Source organism: Chroicocephalus ridibundus, chromosome 17 (assembly GCF_963924245.1).
Source record: "Chroicocephalus ridibundus chromosome 17, bChrRid1.1, whole genome shotgun sequence".
NCBI lineage: Eukaryota > Metazoa > Chordata > Aves > Charadriiformes > Laridae > Chroicocephalus > Chroicocephalus ridibundus.
This window is the reverse complement of record NC_086300.1, coordinates 2,299,471-2,315,823: the sequence shown is the minus strand read 5'-3', so window position 1 is coordinate 2,315,823 and position 16,353 is coordinate 2,299,471. Positions and strand designations below refer to the sequence as shown.

Genomic DNA, 16,353 nt, shown 5'->3' with positions numbered 1-16,353 from the left:
GCACAGCGAGGCACGGCTTGCCCGGCACCCCGAAATCCGCAGCCTCAGCAAGCTGGATGCTGAAACAAGAGGAGAGTCAAACCAGCGACGACGCAACTGGGAGGAAAACAGCTTTCCAGAGCCCCTGCAGCCCAGCTGATCGCCCCCAGCGCTGCCGCCGCCACCAGTTTAAGCCGGGGGGTTCCTGTAGGCACCGCTCGGACCAGGCAGGTTCTGAAGCCTCCCAGCCCAGCCCCACATTTTGCTTCTGTGACACAAAGTGATTTATTTTTAAACGTCCTCAGAAGTCACCGAGCCGCAGGACTTCCCCGCACGCCAAGCGAATCTTTCTGCTCCGTTTTGGCCCAGCAACGCCAGCCCAGCGCTTCAGCACCGCGCTCTGGCAATGCCCACCACCACCTCTGTGCCATCGCTCCACCCGGGTGGGATAAAGCGACCTTCAGGCCACTCCACTGCTCTGCTTCCGAAACCTCCGCATCCCTGGAGGCCGAGGTGGGTATTCCCGCTGCTGACCTCCTCCCTGGCTCACTTCACGGCGCTGCCACACTTCTCCTTCTTGCAGCAACTCAGCTGTAAAGGGGTTTGTCTTAATGAACAATGCCACTGACTTTTCAAGCACTTTGTCATTACCGGCTTCTTCTTCCCTCCTACCCTGTGTGCACACGTGTACATTCACCAAACACACCAGGGCTCACCTTCCCACCACCCAGGGCTCACCTTCCCACCACCCAGGGCTCACCTTCCCACCACCCAGGGCTCACCTTCCCACCACAGGAGAGATTTTTCCATCAGCATTTCCACCGGCACTAGCAAGCCTTTGCTTTTACAGCCCGTCTGTAGAAGCGCCGGATGCCTTCTGTCATCCCACCTTTCGACTTCTCCCTGCTCGACCCTTCTCACCCACTCCTTTGGGGCAGAGATGCAAACACTCCTGTATGACAGGGGAGATGCTGAGACCATGGATCTACGACCTCCAGAGCACCAGACAGAGCTCCTGGCTTTGCCATTACTCCAGCCCTCCCACTCACAAAGGCACAAGGGACGGGACACGACCAGGCGCACGGAGAGAAGCCTCATGGTCAGGAAGGCAGCAGCTGGGAAACAGCAAATCCTCTCATCTCCCCAGGTTTGTCCCTCTGCCCCACGTAGATGGAAGCGAATAAAAACAGAGAGAGCAGAAGTGAAGGTTTCGGTTCTGCCCCTCATCTCCGCGCAAGGCTGGGGCTCAGGGCTCGTCCTGCCGTCCCTCTGTCGTTGACTTCCACCCTCCTTAGAAAGTGGCGTTGCTGTAGTGTGCTGCCTGTGGTCTTCAGCGCTGAACGTCAGGCCATCATCCAATCGTGTAAGTAAGTGTACATACGGAAAATAAAGAGTATTATCTACAAAGTGCAGGCTTAGCGGCTGATTTATGGGGCGTGGGCAAGACACTACGCGTGCTCAAGGAAGAGGTCCAACAGAAAGCAGCGAGGCTGTACAGGAAACCCAGAGCAGCAAGGGTTTAGTTGGAGGTTTGAATATTGGCAAAGGAGAGGGGGAGCCACACGCTGCCAGACTGGAGGGCAAGGCCATTTTCCCAGAAAAACCAGCCACTCCACCAGAAAACACGCTCTTTCCATTCAGGGCCCGAGCTGAAGAACCTTGTCTTAGGTCTTGGTTGAGGAGTCGCCTCCATACCCGCCTGTAATCTGCCGGAGTCCCAGCAGGCACAAAGCAGGCAGCTCACGCGCATGTATTTTAGCTCCTAGCCCAGCTCGCGTATGCCGGAGCACTGAGTCTCTCCAGCTCGTGAATGAAGCGTAGGCAGAAGGCTCAATATAGTAGGTTCTTTCAGGAAAGGCAGACAGATTGTGACACCCCTCTCATTTCCAACAAGATGAGAGGGATTCCATCGCTGGCTCCTCTCCTAAGAGCACGTAAAGATGATAGTCTGCCCTTTCAAAAGAACATCATCCACGAGAAACACGGAACAACTCTGCAAGCGTAAGGAGCCGTAACTCTTTCTCTGCATACAGATCTCTGCAAAAATCTCTTTCAAGGAAGAAAAAAAAACAAAAACGCACTTCAACTCTCACAAAGTCTGAAAACTGGCCAAGTTAAAAAGCAAGACGAGGTTTAAAAAGCTTCGTTGTTTGATGACTACTGAATATTTTGCTCTGTGACTAGGAGTAAATGGAACCTACCTGAGCAAAACAGAGTTAAGAATAGATTAGCAGAGTGCGCTGGCTTAGTCGCAGCCACAGAAAAAGGTAACTAACCTCTGGGTAGGCGTTTCCCCGACCCACCCAGCCTGCAGAACCAGGGGACCTGATGCGAATGTCCTCCCGTCCACAGGATGGTGCCAGCCACTCACTAACAACATCCCGTCGCTGAATTCACGTGTCCGTAACAAATGCGCTAAAACCCACCAGCTGTGGGAAACGCAGCCTTTCAAGAAGGCACTGGCTGACACAAACGCCGACCTTGGGAGTTAACAAATTTTGTTAAATTACCAGTGCTGTGCTGCGGCCCCTTTGGGAAGGTTTGGCCACTAACAAGCACCCACTCAGCAGGAGTCCAAGCACAGCGCCCACCCAGAGAATTTAAATTAAAGTGTGCTCGCTGCTCTTCCCTGTTTTCTGTTTAAAAAAAAAAAAAGAAGCCTGGGAATCAGGACAGAGAGGGAAAGAGATCACAAAAAGAAAGTGCCAACACCTACTGCTGCAAATTTTAATGAAAGACCAGGTCTACAACACTTCCCATGTAAGTGCCAAATATCCCATGTCTGGACAGACTTCTGCTGCCCAGGGCTCTCACGATGCAAGTTCAGGACAGAGGGCAGCCTGGAGAGCCATCCTGAAGAGAACAGACTCCTTGTCTTCACGGAAACACAGAGGGGGTTAACCTGCAGCACACTAAGTCTACTTGGAAAGTGTAAAGCTCTTCTCAGAGCTCATCTGAATCCCCCTCCCAGGCCCCTCTCGCTCCTTTAAAGACAACTTCTTAGTGACTGGAGTCCACTTCTGAAGCCGCTTTGTTTGTTGATCGCTCACTGGAAGGGCACAGCCATACCCAACCCACTACTTCCACAGACATTCTCCACCTCTTCCCTCCAGGGTCGTTTGCACTGCTGTCTCTGCACAGGCACTGGAATTTCCTACTTCATTTCTTCGTACTCTTGTGAGGGATCCAAGGTTGGGCCAGGAATCATCACAGTCTGAAAAAGCAAGGAACAAAATCAGCACGACGCAGAGCAGCTCTGAACTGCTCTAACAGGAATTCTTCGTGTTACAGAGCACGAAAAAGGGTGAGCAGGGGGTTCCGGCAACGCAATGACCTCGCGCAGGAAGATGACCAGATGGCAGCAGTATGGGGGAGGACATGGGGGTGGGTGGGTTGACATGACTTGTACTACACTATGGTTCTCACCTCCTTCCTCTCTAGGACCTGTTTTTAGTACCACAGGAAGACACAGCACCTGCATCACTTTGCCAGGCTATGTACAGAAACCAGTAACGCCCTAAATTACCCCATTCATGTCAAATGCCCTCAGCCTCCTATTACAGCTTCCAGGTTACCCTAATCCAAGCCTGTATATATATAATTTTCCAGACGGATACCTCAAACACCCTATATACTTCATGTTTCACAGACACAGGCTGTGCTGGTGCCTTCTCCTGGTGGCATTACCTTAACAATGGGCTCCTTCGGCGGAGCCCATTCCGGAACGATCTTGCCGTGCATCCTCCATGTGCCATATGGGTTGACCAAGTACCTCTCAAATACGACATACTCCAAAACGTCCTTGGGCACCTCCTCTCCTCCATACATCAGCCGCCCAAAGCGGTCATAGATTGCCAGAGTCTGTAAAAAGAGCCAAGAAACGTCTGTTGGGCTGACAGCAAGTTGGAGTCAGTTGGGAAACACAAAGGGCACAGGGGGATGGTACCTGTCGCGTGTGCATCCGCACCGTCACCTGGCCATACAGGTTGCCTCGGTTCACAATGCTGTCACATCGAACGTGAACCACTCTTGGAGGCTCCAGCGACTCCACAAAACTCCACCGGATGGTCCTGTACCTGTTCCCACGCACCATTTCCTATAAAGAAAAAAAAAAGCACTAACTTAATTAGGATGTGAATTGAATGATAAGCAAACTGCTACACATAATGAAGCATTTATGCATTAGCTATTACTTAGACTTGTACTTTCCCCCCTCCGGTCTGTCTTTACTGCATCCAGAAAAAAGGAGACCGACAATCAGGCTTTGAGAGCCTTAGAGACCATAGAAAAGATCAAGGACGTGCTACATCCAGACAAACACTTACCGGGTAGCAGCGCTCTGTCACCAGGGAGTGAAGTTTCTGCTTGTCGAAACTGCAAGTGAAACACGCCCAGTTACTCAAACACACATATTGTGAAGAGGCTTACTCACAAATTCCTGCTTCCCCAGAGGACACACGATCTACTGGCAAAACAGAAAAAGCTAAGTTCTCAGCTGTGATCTCAGCACAAAATCAGAACATGAATGCAAGCTGGTTGACAAGACTTCAGGGAAACACAACATCCTTTGGAAGCCAGTTATGACCTAAATGTTTTATTGATGTTTGGAATTGTAACCAAGAATGATGCAGTTTTGAAATCTGTTCTATTATTGGAAAGTGGAGCAAACCAGTGGAGTATCATTTCATATCCAGACAATTCCCTGCAGCGTGATTCTGAACAGCACCAACCACCCACTCACCCGCTGATAACACTAGTGGTGCAACAGCTCATCTCCTCTGCAGGTCAGGTCAAGATGAGTTTTCTGCAACCTGCTTTTCATTATCAAAAGCCAGCGAGTGCTGACTAGATCTCCAAGGCTCTACTCCTCACAGAGATGGGAGCAGAAAAAGATAAAGTACTTGTTGCAAAGGAGGTACAAGGATTAGAAAGACAAGGAAGAAAACCAGAGTAGATAAGCAAAGAGAAGCAGGTCCTACACAACTACATCAGTCAGAGAAGGGTCTTACTTTGCCAGGCAATTGTGAGCTTCAATAAATATCTCCTGTGCCTTTTCTGGGAACGTTTTAGTGCTGAAATCCGGGTCATGATCTTTCACCTTTCGCAGACTGAAAAGACAAGAAAAGCTCTACGGTAAGTAAAGAACGACTTGGAAGCGCCTCACTTGTTTCAGGTGATGACAGCGATCTTATCCAGTTCAAGCCCAGCTTTTACCAGGGAGCAACTGAGAACTGGAGACTCCCCACATAACCTCTAGGTGCTCATAAAACAGACATAGTGCTGCAAACCCAAAGAATCCTCAAGAAAATGAGTGCGCGCTGCATCCATTCACACCAGGATGGGTGCCTTGTGCTCATTCTCACACCAGGGACTCCTGCTTAAATGGTACAACAGCAACAACAGACGAAGTGGGTAGAAAACAAAACGTGCCATCTCGCCACTGCAAGACAGAACCAAGCAAAACTCCTGCACCACAGACTAATTAAAAAGGAGGTACGTACGCTAGCTGGGAGGTGGCAGTCTGCTTCAGCTTCTCCATCTTTTGCTTCAGCCCATCTTTGGACAGGGAAGTCAAGCGGGCATCGCCCTCAGGAGGGATGTACGGGTCTATAATATCAGCTGCGGGAGAGAGGAGAAACGTCAGGAGGAGGCTCAAAACCAGCAAAACAAAGGAAACAAAGAGGCAGCACGTTGGCTGCCAGGGGCTGGAGAAGCAGGATTCCTCCCTGAAAATGCAAGATGAAATACAAGCGTGCAGAGAACTGCTAGTTTAACACAGCTTGTCAGCAGTGACAGGCCCCTGCTCTCTGCTCTCCTTTTCCATGCAGCCCGGACAGGAGGAGAAGACACATTCAGCAGCAGGGAACGTGACCTCCCTTACTATTCTTTGTCACTAGGACGAAGGGGCCAACAGCTTGACACGCTTCTGAGGTAAAGAGGGCAGCTGCTATCCCTCATCCGGAGGCAGAGTGGGTCATTCAGCCTACTCCAGATGGACACCCTGTCACCATGGTCACACCGCTTAGGCTAATTGCTCCATGCTGATACTTTGCATTAGTTTTGCCCTTGAAACGAGACCAAAGCAGGCTTTCCACCACCTGTGCAGGCCAAGTAGAAGGTCCGTTCTATACGGTCATCAGGAAATATTGTGCCTAAAGACTTGAGTCTCTTCTCCCTCTCTTCAGGGGTCAGTTCTCTGGCCCATTCGGGGACAGAATATTTCTTCTTCGTTCTCACTGGGACAACAAGACAGGCCGGAGCCCCTCCAGCAGGCCGGAGTATGGACTCCGCAGTCTAAGGAAGAGAAATAACAAAGCCGTTGAGTTAATCCAACGTCCAAGAAACAACGTCAACATCTTGCCTTATTTCCCTTCCCGCCTGCCAAACACAGAGCAGCTGTGAATACACCTAAGGCCACCACTTGTCGCCCTCCCTGTCCCGCGGCCTGCCCATATTCCCTCATCCCTGACTCCCCACATCCCTTATCCCGTGGCTCCTCGGCCCCCTCTCGGCCCTTCGGCCCCTCACGGCCCCTCAGCCCGTCCCCCCAGTCCCTCCCGCCGGTCCCCACCTGCCAGCACACCCTCAGGCCCAGCCGGCCCAGGCCCGCCTTCATGGCGGCCGCCATCTTCCCGCCGCGCGGCCCGCCGGGAGGTGGGCGGGGCCGAGGCGGCGGCGCGCGGAGGGGGCGGGGCCGGCGGGAGCCCGCGCCGCGGCAGCGAGTGGAAAATTCCATCGACTGCGGGGACGGAGGGGGGAGGCCCCGCCCCGAGCGCGCGGCCGGGGGACCCCGGTGCCCGGTGCTGGGCGAGGGGGGGGGCTCTCGCAGCGGCGGCCACGGTGCACCGAGAAACGGGGTGTGGGGGCCACCCCCACTCCCCCCCCGGGCCACGTGCGACAGGGACCCCCCGCACCGCCCCACGCGGGGGGTGCTGGGGGTGTCGGGGGTGTCGGAACCCCCCCCGGGTTTGTGGAGCCCCCCAGGGATTGATGGGGGTGTCGGACTTCCCCCGGCCTGCGGAGCCCCCCCAGCCTGCCCCGGGGTGCTGGGGGTGTCAGACCCCCCCCAGACCTATGGAGCCCCCCAGCCTGCCATGGGGTGCTGGGGGTTCTGGGCCCCCCCTCGAACTGCCAAGCCCCCCAGCCTCTCCCAGGCTGCTGGGGGTGTCAGACCCCCCCCGGGTCTGTGGAGCCCCGCAGCCTCCCAAGGGGTGTTGGGGGTGTCGGACCCCCCCATTCCCCCAGATCTGCGGAGCCCCCCCCAGCCTGCCCGGGTGGTGCTGGGGGTGTCGGATCCCCCCCGCAGGTCTGCCGAGCCCCCCCCAGCATCCCCAGGGACCTGCGCAGCCCCCCAGCAGCTCCGCGCGGCTCGACGTCGGTGCCCGATGCTTTGGGCATTTCAAACTGCAGCAGGACTCGGGGCTGGCGGTGGAGGGGGGGTCAGGGGTCCCACACGAGGGTCCCCTCCGAGGGTCCCATGGGACACCGGGATGCAGCAGCTCCGGGCGCTGATGCCCTAAAGCGAACCACACGCATCCCAAACCTCCTTCCCTTGAAATCCCAGCTCCGGGAGTCCCAGGGACGCGCGGGGGATGCTCAGCACCCACCCACCGCTGCAGGGTGAGGCCTTGCTCCGTCTTGCGGACCCAAAGGCAAACCCAAAGGCAAACACGGCACAGGGCGGGTGAATCCCCCCCGGTTGGCCCCGCGGGAGCGGGGGGCTTGTCGGGAGGCTGGGGGCTGCGCCGGCCCCGCCTGGCCCTGCTCCCAGTTTGCTTTGGGGACTGTTGATCTTGGCCGGGAGGAAGCGTTGCTCCATCGGGGCAGCTGGTTAATGTGTAGTGACGGCTCCGCTGTGCCCCGAGACCGTTGATCCCGGCCCACGCTGTTATCTGTGCCGGCGGGAGCGGGGCGAGATGGGAGCGGCCCTGCAGGGGACACCGGGGGGGAGCCGGGCACCCATGGGTGGGGGGGATTACACCCGCATCCCACCAGCGGCTCCGAAAATCTGTCATGATGCTCCTGGGGGCTCAAAAATAGGAGGCGGGGGGGGAATCCTCCCTGCTGCACCCCAGCAGGAAAACTGGAGCCGGTTTCTCCTGCGGAAAACAGGGCTGGAGCCCCAGGGACGCGGAGCCGGTCCTGGAGCAGCCGGAGCTGAGTCACCGGCTCCAGCACCCCACGGCCCCAGCGCTTTCCCATGGCTGGGGACTTGTGGGGCTGGATGTTCCCGACCCGTCTGGCTTTCCCGGTGGCAGGGCTGCCCTGTGATGGCATCTCAGCCGGTTTTACCACTGTGGGCAACTGTTTCGGGGCTCTGGTAGCCCCGTGGGGCCATGTCCTCACTGTGGGGATGCACGGCTCAGGAGCATCCCTGCCTGCCGCGGTTAGAACCCCAGCAGCGGTGGCCTTTGGGGATGCCACTCGATGGTGCCCCCAGCCCACGTGTGACCTTCTCCCTGGCAAAACCACCGCGCTGGGATTTGCCACATCGGAGGGCCGGGCCGGGGCTGGGATTTGGAGAGCATCGGCAGAAGTGGGACACGCTTAGCAGCCGCCCAAAGCCAAGCTGTCCCCGGCAGCTCCGGGCAGGGGTTTGGCCACGTTTGCCACCATCCTTGTGCAATTCGCCCCAGGTACGCGGCCAGGCAGGAGGGCGACGGGCAGAGCCGCACGCACGCATCGCCTCGCAGCGAGGAGGGGGGGAAGCGACGCAAAACGCCCCCCACGCCCCGGGGAACAGCCCGCAGAGCAAGAGGCCCCCGGAGCCATTTAGCAGCTTCCAGCCCCGTTGTCCCTGTGCTCCCGAATACCAGAGATTCCTGCCCTAAGCCGCAGGCCCAGACCTGCGAGGCAGGATTAGCCGGTGCCCTCCAGCTGCTCCCGCTCTCGGCAGGAACAGCAAAAACTCCAGCAAAAGAGAGAAGAAAAGAAAAGCCTCTCTTGGGATCTTTCTTTTTCTTTTCTTCCCTTTTTTTCTTCCCCCTCCCCTTGTTTTCCTAATTAAAATGGTGCACTGGCAGCAGTTGGTGGCTGCAAAGACTCTGGGCTAATTACAGCTCCTGGCTTCCACCCCGTCCGTTTGTCCCCGAGCCCTCCCCAGTCTGGCGCTGCAGGAGAACCCGGTTTGGTCGGGACACAGCGGAGGAGGCGGCTTCCCCCCGGCTTTCTCGGCGGAGGCTCTTTCTTTCTTCCTTTCTTTCTTTCTGGATTCTTGCTGACAGCAGCATCTGTCATCTAACAATATCTCCCGCGCGGACCAGCAGCCGCAGAAGGCTCCCAGAGCCCTTTGCCGAGCCCAAGCCCCACGGCTGGCGCGGCCACCAAGCCCCCTGGCTGCCCCCGGCACCGGCCGCACACCGGGAGGGCACCCGGTGACCCGCGAAGCCATCGAGGGCAGGAATTAAAGCTCAGAGGAGACAATCCCCCCTCTGCCTCCCTCCCGCGGCGGCTCTGCTCCAGGAATAGGTTTATCCTGCCCCTGACCTTGCTGCCAGCCCAGGGGGAGTCACCGCGGCCACGGGCTCTGCCGGGGCACGGGGGGCAGAGGCGAGGCGGCAGAAGGGCTTTTGGCTCAGGTGAGGGCTCTTGGCACAACCATGGCACAGCTGGGTCCTCCTCCACCCAGCCTGGCCGCAAATCCCGCACGGAGGCTCCCACGCCGGGGTCACCGCTCCAGCCCTTCCCTCCCCGCGGCGGGGGGGCGGTGTTGTCCCAAATCTGGGTTCTTTTAACCCAGTGGGCAAGAAGGCGATATACACACAGAGGCGAGAGATTTATTTCCTTCACTTCTGCGCAGAGCTGGGTGCTGGCTTTGTCATTAGAAGGTGATACGTTAATGCCACGGCTCATCCACAAAAGATCAAAAGGTTAAAAGAACCCAGATTTGGGACAACACCGGGACTTTCTCCCCAGCACCCCACCGGCACCTCGCAGGCATCGCAACGGCGACGATGGAAGTTTCCCCAGCTCCAGATCCCGACATCGACGCGTCCCCAGTGCCACCGTCCCTGTGTCCCGCGGGGCTTCGCACCCCAGCAGGGCGCCGGGAGGGGACGGTGGCAGGAGCAATGGCGGGGGGGCGGCAGCCGCCCCAACTCCCCCCGCGCAGCTCCAGCTGTTCCCTTGTCTCCCTTCTTCTCCCCCCGGGCTCGGCGGCACAATGCGGCCCCGCAGAAGCCCCAGATGAACCCGAGCTCATCAGCCCTTTGGTTTTTGTAAGGACGCGCTAAGAGCTGTCTGTACTTTCTCCCTGCCCCAGTTCCTGCCGCCGGCTCCTCCAGGTCTCGGCAAATCCCCGCTCCCTCTCCTCGCTCGGCGCTAACTGATATTTTAAACAGCGAGGAATCACTTTTAGCAAGAATAAATCTCTTTGCTGGGGGTGGGGTGGGGGGAAAGGAAAAAAAAAAAGGAGCAATTGCAGTTTGCAGCGGTGGAAGGCAATTAATGATTTCCTGCCTCTGCGAGCTGCGCTTCCTTCTTAAAACGAGGGGGGTTGTGGCACCCACAAAGACACGACACGCGCCCTTTTGAGACTTAATCAGGTCCGTGTTTAACGCCGTACGGACACAGCGATCCAAGATTGCCATGGCTGGTCCGGGGGCCGAGAGCCAGGCCGGGGATGTGGCCCTCGCCCTGCAAGCCGGGTGCGGGGAAAGCCACCGCGGCCACCGGCTCCCCTCTTCCAGAGGAATTCGATTTTTCGCCTTTCTTTTTCCCATATAAAGGCTTTATTAAGAATTTTTTTTTTAAACTTCCTGCTGGTGTTTGTCACAAACCCAAACAGCCATCCAACATCACCCACTTGGGACATTTATTACCCCGTAAATACTGTTCGCTGTATTGTGTACATAGCTTTTTAAGACGGATTCCTTACATAGCATCTTCCACAAGCCTCCGCGGCGCTGCCGACCCCGGGCGGGCAGGGAAAGCCCCGGGGGGCTGCGGTACCCCGGGGTGGGCAGCAGTGGCTGCTTGGCCATGGGAAACGGCAGAGAAGCCCCTTTTTGCTCAAGAACTTGAGGGGTTTTTTTTTCACTTTGGAGGACGTGAGCCTGGCCACGAAGGGCTGCAGCCCCGGGGTTTGAGCAGGAGCCCTGCAGCACCCAGGTTTCACCTCGCTGCTGTGGTTCAAGGAGGAGGAGGAGGAAGAGGAGGAGGCGGCTGAGGCTGGCTGTTAGCTCAGGGTGGGGAGAAAAGCCACCCCACGAGCTGTCCGGGCAGGTAAAGCGACCCTGGAGACAGGACACCTCTCCCTGCTCCACATCGCTGGATTTTTGCTGTAAAGTCCGAGACGTTTAAGCCGATTCTCGCGACTTTTTTAATGCCGGAGGTTAGCGATAGGGTTACAGCCCCGAGGTCCGCGAGGCTTATCTGGACCTGGGGGAGGACAGAGGTGACCAAACCCAGGCAGTAAAGGGACCTGTGTCCTCCAGATACAAGGGCCAGGTGCTGCGCGGTGCCGAGCGGGTGCTCGGAGGATCGGACGGGGTGATGAGCAGCCCGGGAAAAACCCAAATCCGCACAGCGGGCGCAGCGCACTGCTGGCGTGGGACCCGCCGGCTGCTCGGTGCTGGGAAAAGTAATCAATAAAAACAAAATATAGAGGATAATTAACAGAAAAAACCCAGGACACGACATATTGGAGTTCATCCCCAGCAGCGTGGCCAGCGGGGCGAGGGGGGGGATTCTGCCCCTCTGGGGAGACCCCCCTGCGGTGCTGCCTCCAGCCCTGGGGCACCAACAGCAGAAGGACACGGAGCTGTTGGAGCGGGGCCAGAGGAGGCCCCGGAGATGCTGGGAGGGCTGGAGCCCCTCTGCTGTGGGGACAGGCTGAGAGAGCTGGGGGGGTTCAGCCTGGGGAAGAGAAGGCTCCGGGGAGACCTTGGAGCCCCTTCCAGGCCCTAAAGGGGCTCCAGGAAAGCTGCACCGTGCCAGCCCCCCCTGCACCGGGTGCCGCGGGAGCCCCCGTTAACGGTGTGCACTGTGCCAGCCCCCCCCTGGACCGGGTGCTGCAGGAGACCCCACGAATGGGCTGCGCTGTGCCAGCCCCCTCTCCACCGGGCACACCGCGAGTCCCCATTAACACGGTGCACCGTGGCAGACCGCCCCCCCCCGGACCGGGTGCCGCAGGAGTCCCCGTTAACCGGGTGCACCATGCCACCCTCCCCGGGCTGGGTGACCCGTTAACGGGGTACACCATGCCAGCCCCCCCTGCACCGGGAGCCGCAGGAGCCGCCGTTAACGGGCTGCACCATGTCAACCCCTCCCGGGCCAGGCGCACCGTGCCAGACCCCTCTCTACCGGGCACACCTGGAGCCCCCGTTAACTGGGTGCACCGCGCCAGACCCTCCCCGGACTGGGTGCCACAGGAGCCCCCGTTAACCGGGTGCACCGTGACAGAACCCCCACGGACCGGGTGCCACAGGAGCCCCCGTTAACCGGGTGCACCGTGACAGAACCCCCACGGACCGGGTGCCGCAGGAGCCCCCGTTAACCGGGTGCCCCGTGCCAGATCATCCCCCGTTAACCGGGTGCCCCGTGACAGATCATCCCCCGGACCGGGTGCCGCAGGAGCCCCCGTTAACCGGGTGCACCGTGACAGAACCCCCACGAACCGGGTGCCGCAGGAGCCCCCGTTAACCGGGGGCACCGTGACAGAACCCCCACGGACCGGGTGCCGCAGGAGCCCCCGTTAACCGGGTGCCCCGTGACAGATCATCCCCCGGACCGGGTGCCGCAGGAGCCCCCGTTAACCGGGTGCACCGTGACAGAACCCCCACGAACCGGGTGCCGCAGGAGCCCCCGTTAACCGGGTGCACCGTGCCACCCTCCCCAGGCCGTCTGACCCGTTAACGGGCTGCACCGCGCCAGTCCCCGCTGTACCGGGTGCTGCGGGGGGCCCCCATTAATCGCTTAGCGGGGGTTCACCGTTCCCCCCCGCTCCGCTCCGCACCGGGCCCACCGGGAGCTCCCTTTCGCGAGCCGCACGCGCACTGCGCACCCCCCGCACCCCGCCGCCGCTTACGCAACGCGCTCGCGCCGCTCTACGTGCGCGGCCGCGTGGCGCCGCCGACCGCGCGCACGCGCTGTTCCTCCTCCTGCCTCTCCTCCCGCCCCCCCCCCCCCCGCCCCCCCCCCCCCGCCCCCCCCCCCCGGGCACCGGGCGCCTCGTGCCGGGAGCGCGCGCGCGCCCCCGCCCCTCCCTCCTCCTCCTCCTCCTCCTCCTCCTCCCGCCGCCGCCGCCCGCTCTCTCGGTGTGTCGGTGCGGGGTCGCCGTGTCGCCGACAGGAAACCTCCCCGCCCCCCACCTCCCCGCCGCCGCCGCCGTTCCGCCGCCCCCCTCCCTCGCCGCCCCGCCGCGGGGGGGCGCAGCCCCGCACCCCCCCCCCCCCGCCCCCCCCTCTTCCCCGCCGCCGCCCCGCCATGCCGGAGAAGCGGCCCTTCGAGCGGCTGCCCGCCGACGTGTCCCCCCTCAACTATGGACTCTGCCTCAAGCCCGACCTCATCGACTTCACCTTCGAGGGCAAGCTGGAGGCCGCCGTGCAGGTAGGTGCCCCCCCCCCCCCGCTTCCTCCTCCTCCCCCCGCCCCCGCCGGGCCCTGAAGGGACCCCCAGCCCGCTCCACCCTGAGGGAGCCCCGCCGGGTCCGGCTCCCTCTTCCCTCCCTCCCTCCGCCGGGCCCTGAGGGAGCCCCGTCAGCCAGGGGGGGCCCGATCCCCCCCGCCTTTCCCCTTCCCCTCCTCGCCGCCGGGCCCTGAGGGCCTCCCCCCGCCGGGGCCCGGCCCTCGGCGCGGTGGAGCCGGCCAGGCAGGTGCAGGGAGGCCGCTCGGGGCTGTTTCCCGCCCCCCCTCCCCCGCCGCGGTCTCCGCCCTCCCTTTCCATTCAGCCTATACATTTAGATGTATATATATCCCCCCCCGGCACCCCGCGGCCTTGGGGAAGGGGAGAGAGCGGCCCGTGGGCCCCGCCCTGCCCCGCTCCGTCCCCCGAGAGGAGCCGGGAGCGGCCTGGGAAGGGCCGGGGGCCTCGCCCCGGGCCCCGCCGCTCCCCTGGGGGGGGGCCCGGCCCGTTCCCCTGGGCCCCCAAAGCCACAGCCGGCACGTAGGTTAGGCGTGGAGCGGTCGGAGCCGTGGATATCTGCCGGGCTGGTATCCCCTGCTTCCCCCAAATCCGTAGCGAGCACCCTGTTCCTGTTTCCAGCTTCCAGCCGTGCTGCTTTTATCTACATCCAGCCATTCAGATGGCTCGGGATTTTGCTGGAAAGACCAAACTACCACATAGGCAATTAAACGAGAACTCCCCCGGTGTAGTACGGTAAGCTGGGTAGGCCTCAGTGTCATGAAAAGCTTGGAGCCAGTGAAGCGAAATGCTCGGTGAACAGTGGGAAGGGGTGTGCAAAGCGCCAGCGGCAGGTCTTCTGCCCCTTCGGAAAGGCAAAAGCTTCCCCGTGTTCCTGTTCCAAAGCCAGAAGGTTTGATGAAAGCCCTGAAGTCTCATAGTCATTCTCAGGCTGCTGTGCCAAGATTCCCTAAATTTGCTTTCATGTCTTTCCTAGTGCAGTGATTTGCAATAGATGCAGAACTGTAAGGGCTTACTGGAGTTTTTCTTCTAGTGTATCTTGACTGTATTGAGAGCTCAAAAATATTAGAGGGAGATTTTAAATACTGAGATGTGTACAGATTTAAATCTTGGTCTAAAGAGGCGGTTAAAAAGATGAGGTAGCTTCTGGGTAATAACGCTGCTGAATCTGAAGCACAGGTAGGGAGGGAGCGAGTGCCTCACTAGGCGAGCGTCTGGTGCCTGTGGAAGCTGGGGAGGGCACAAGGCCGTGGATGATAGTGAATCTTGTGACTTTTGGGACCTGGAGGAAGGCGGCTAGAGATGAGTAAGTTTGTGTCATGTGGAAGACACACTGAAAACGTAAATCGCCTTGCGGATTTTGTTCTCGCTCGAGTCCTCAGGCCCCTACTGCCTTCGGGGTCTGGGTTTGGCGGTGCATCAGCCTGGGTGAAAATGCCAGCTTGAGAAATTCCCGATGTCTTCCGTCTTAATCCTAGCCACCTATTCCTGTCTTCGCACCCAAGTTGCTGCTCCTCAGTCCTGTTACAGCTGTGGGGCTGTGCTGTAAATGGGATCACTGAAATTATCCAGGTTAAAAATAACACTCGGGGGGAGGGGAGTAGTGGCTTTTTAAGCCAGCATGGCTGCCGAGGAGAGAGTAGTATTGAACAGCAGCCTTGGAAATTTAGTTTAAATCCAGGAAGAATGAGGATTTGCAGGCTTCTTGTGGAGGTGGTAGTTGGTTTGTGGGTTTTAGTCCTGTTGAGATATTTTTTTATATTGTTTGCTGTTCAGGGGATTGCTCAATAAATTCCTAGAGCGATGGATACCACCTGCCAATGTGAAGAATCCTGGACATTCCTACCAGCTGAGGGTAATGTGTTAAGGAAGAACACTGATCTGGCAGGTTCAAGGTTGTAAAAAACTTGCTCGCATCATGGTGAGCTGATCTCACGTTCCCACTGTAGAGACAATTAAAAAAAAAATAGGGCAAGGTTTTAAAAACATATCTCGAGTCTATATCTTTATTTTAAATTAACTTTTAACAACCATATACCAAAGAATCATGAGGCCACGTCTCGGCTGCATGCAAGCAAGTACAGGAGAGGTGCAGGAAGGTGTATGGGGTGAGTGTTCGCGTGCTTGTCTCAAGTTAGAAATCTGAAGTTTGCTGTGGCTGCCAGCACCCAAAGCACGGTAAAGGGACATTCCAGAAAATTAGAGGGTGACTGTTCTGCACCTTAATGGAGAGGAGAAGAACCAGCTCACCCACAGTACCAGGTGGTCAGGATGCTTTTTGTACAAGGCAATGGCTTAGTTAAGAATATGCTAACATTTACTGATCGTTTGTTATTGAGCTGGGATTGAATCTAGAAAATAAAACATTTGTGTGCTTTTGGATCCAATTGGTTCAATGAAGGACCTGTTGGCCATTTCTGCTGGCGCCTTGCAGTGAGGTGGAGTGGAGCTCATCAGTGGCATTCTGTTTTCAGCATACTTGAGACCTTTGGGATACATTGTACAGACATCGAGGTAAAAGTGATTTTATGTTAAGACACAAACTTTGAATTTTCCAGATTTCGAGATAGGGAAATACATACACTGCCTCCTCTTGAAGGTCTGGGTATTGTGTTTTATAACCAATCAAGAATAATTATTAGTCCCCCTGCTCCGTTCCAATATGATAATGGCTAGACAAGCAATAATCCACATCAAGTACTTAAACCAGTGATGCTTTCTGACCTGCAGGGTGAGTACTGAAACTTTGACACCGGAATCAATCATGATTAATCACAAAATCAGGAAAACTTT

At 58.1% G+C, this 16,353-nt stretch overlaps 2 protein-coding genes across 2 annotated transcripts in view; one reads left to right on the top strand and one right to left on the bottom strand.

Moving 5' to 3' along the window:
* Nucleotides 1-2,692: 2,692 nt before the first annotated feature.
* On the bottom strand, nt 2,693-6,656 carry MRPL45 (mitochondrial ribosomal protein L45). The gene is made up of 8 exons (XM_063354752.1): nt 6,551-6,656; nt 6,078-6,273; nt 5,481-5,598; nt 4,989-5,087; nt 4,305-4,353; nt 3,926-4,075; nt 3,667-3,840; nt 2,693-3,193 (listed from the first exon to the last, which is right to left on the bottom strand). The coding sequence occupies exons 1-8, from the start codon at nt 6,605-6,607 to the stop codon at nt 3,134-3,136; spliced, it is 903 nt and encodes a 300-aa protein (XP_063210822.1). The 5' UTR covers nt 6,608-6,656; the 3' UTR covers nt 2,693-3,133.
* A 6,724-nt stretch (nt 6,657-13,380) lies between these two features.
* The window catches only part of NPEPPS (aminopeptidase puromycin sensitive), a 38,409-nt gene continuing 35,436 nt past the window's right edge, over nt 13,381-16,353 (top strand). The window contains exon 1 of the mRNA XM_063354324.1: nt 13,381-13,527. Coding sequence (XP_063210394.1) covers nt 13,405-13,527 — 123 coding nt within the window. The 5' untranslated portion in view covers nt 13,381-13,404. The remainder of the gene's footprint in view (nt 13,528-16,353) is intronic.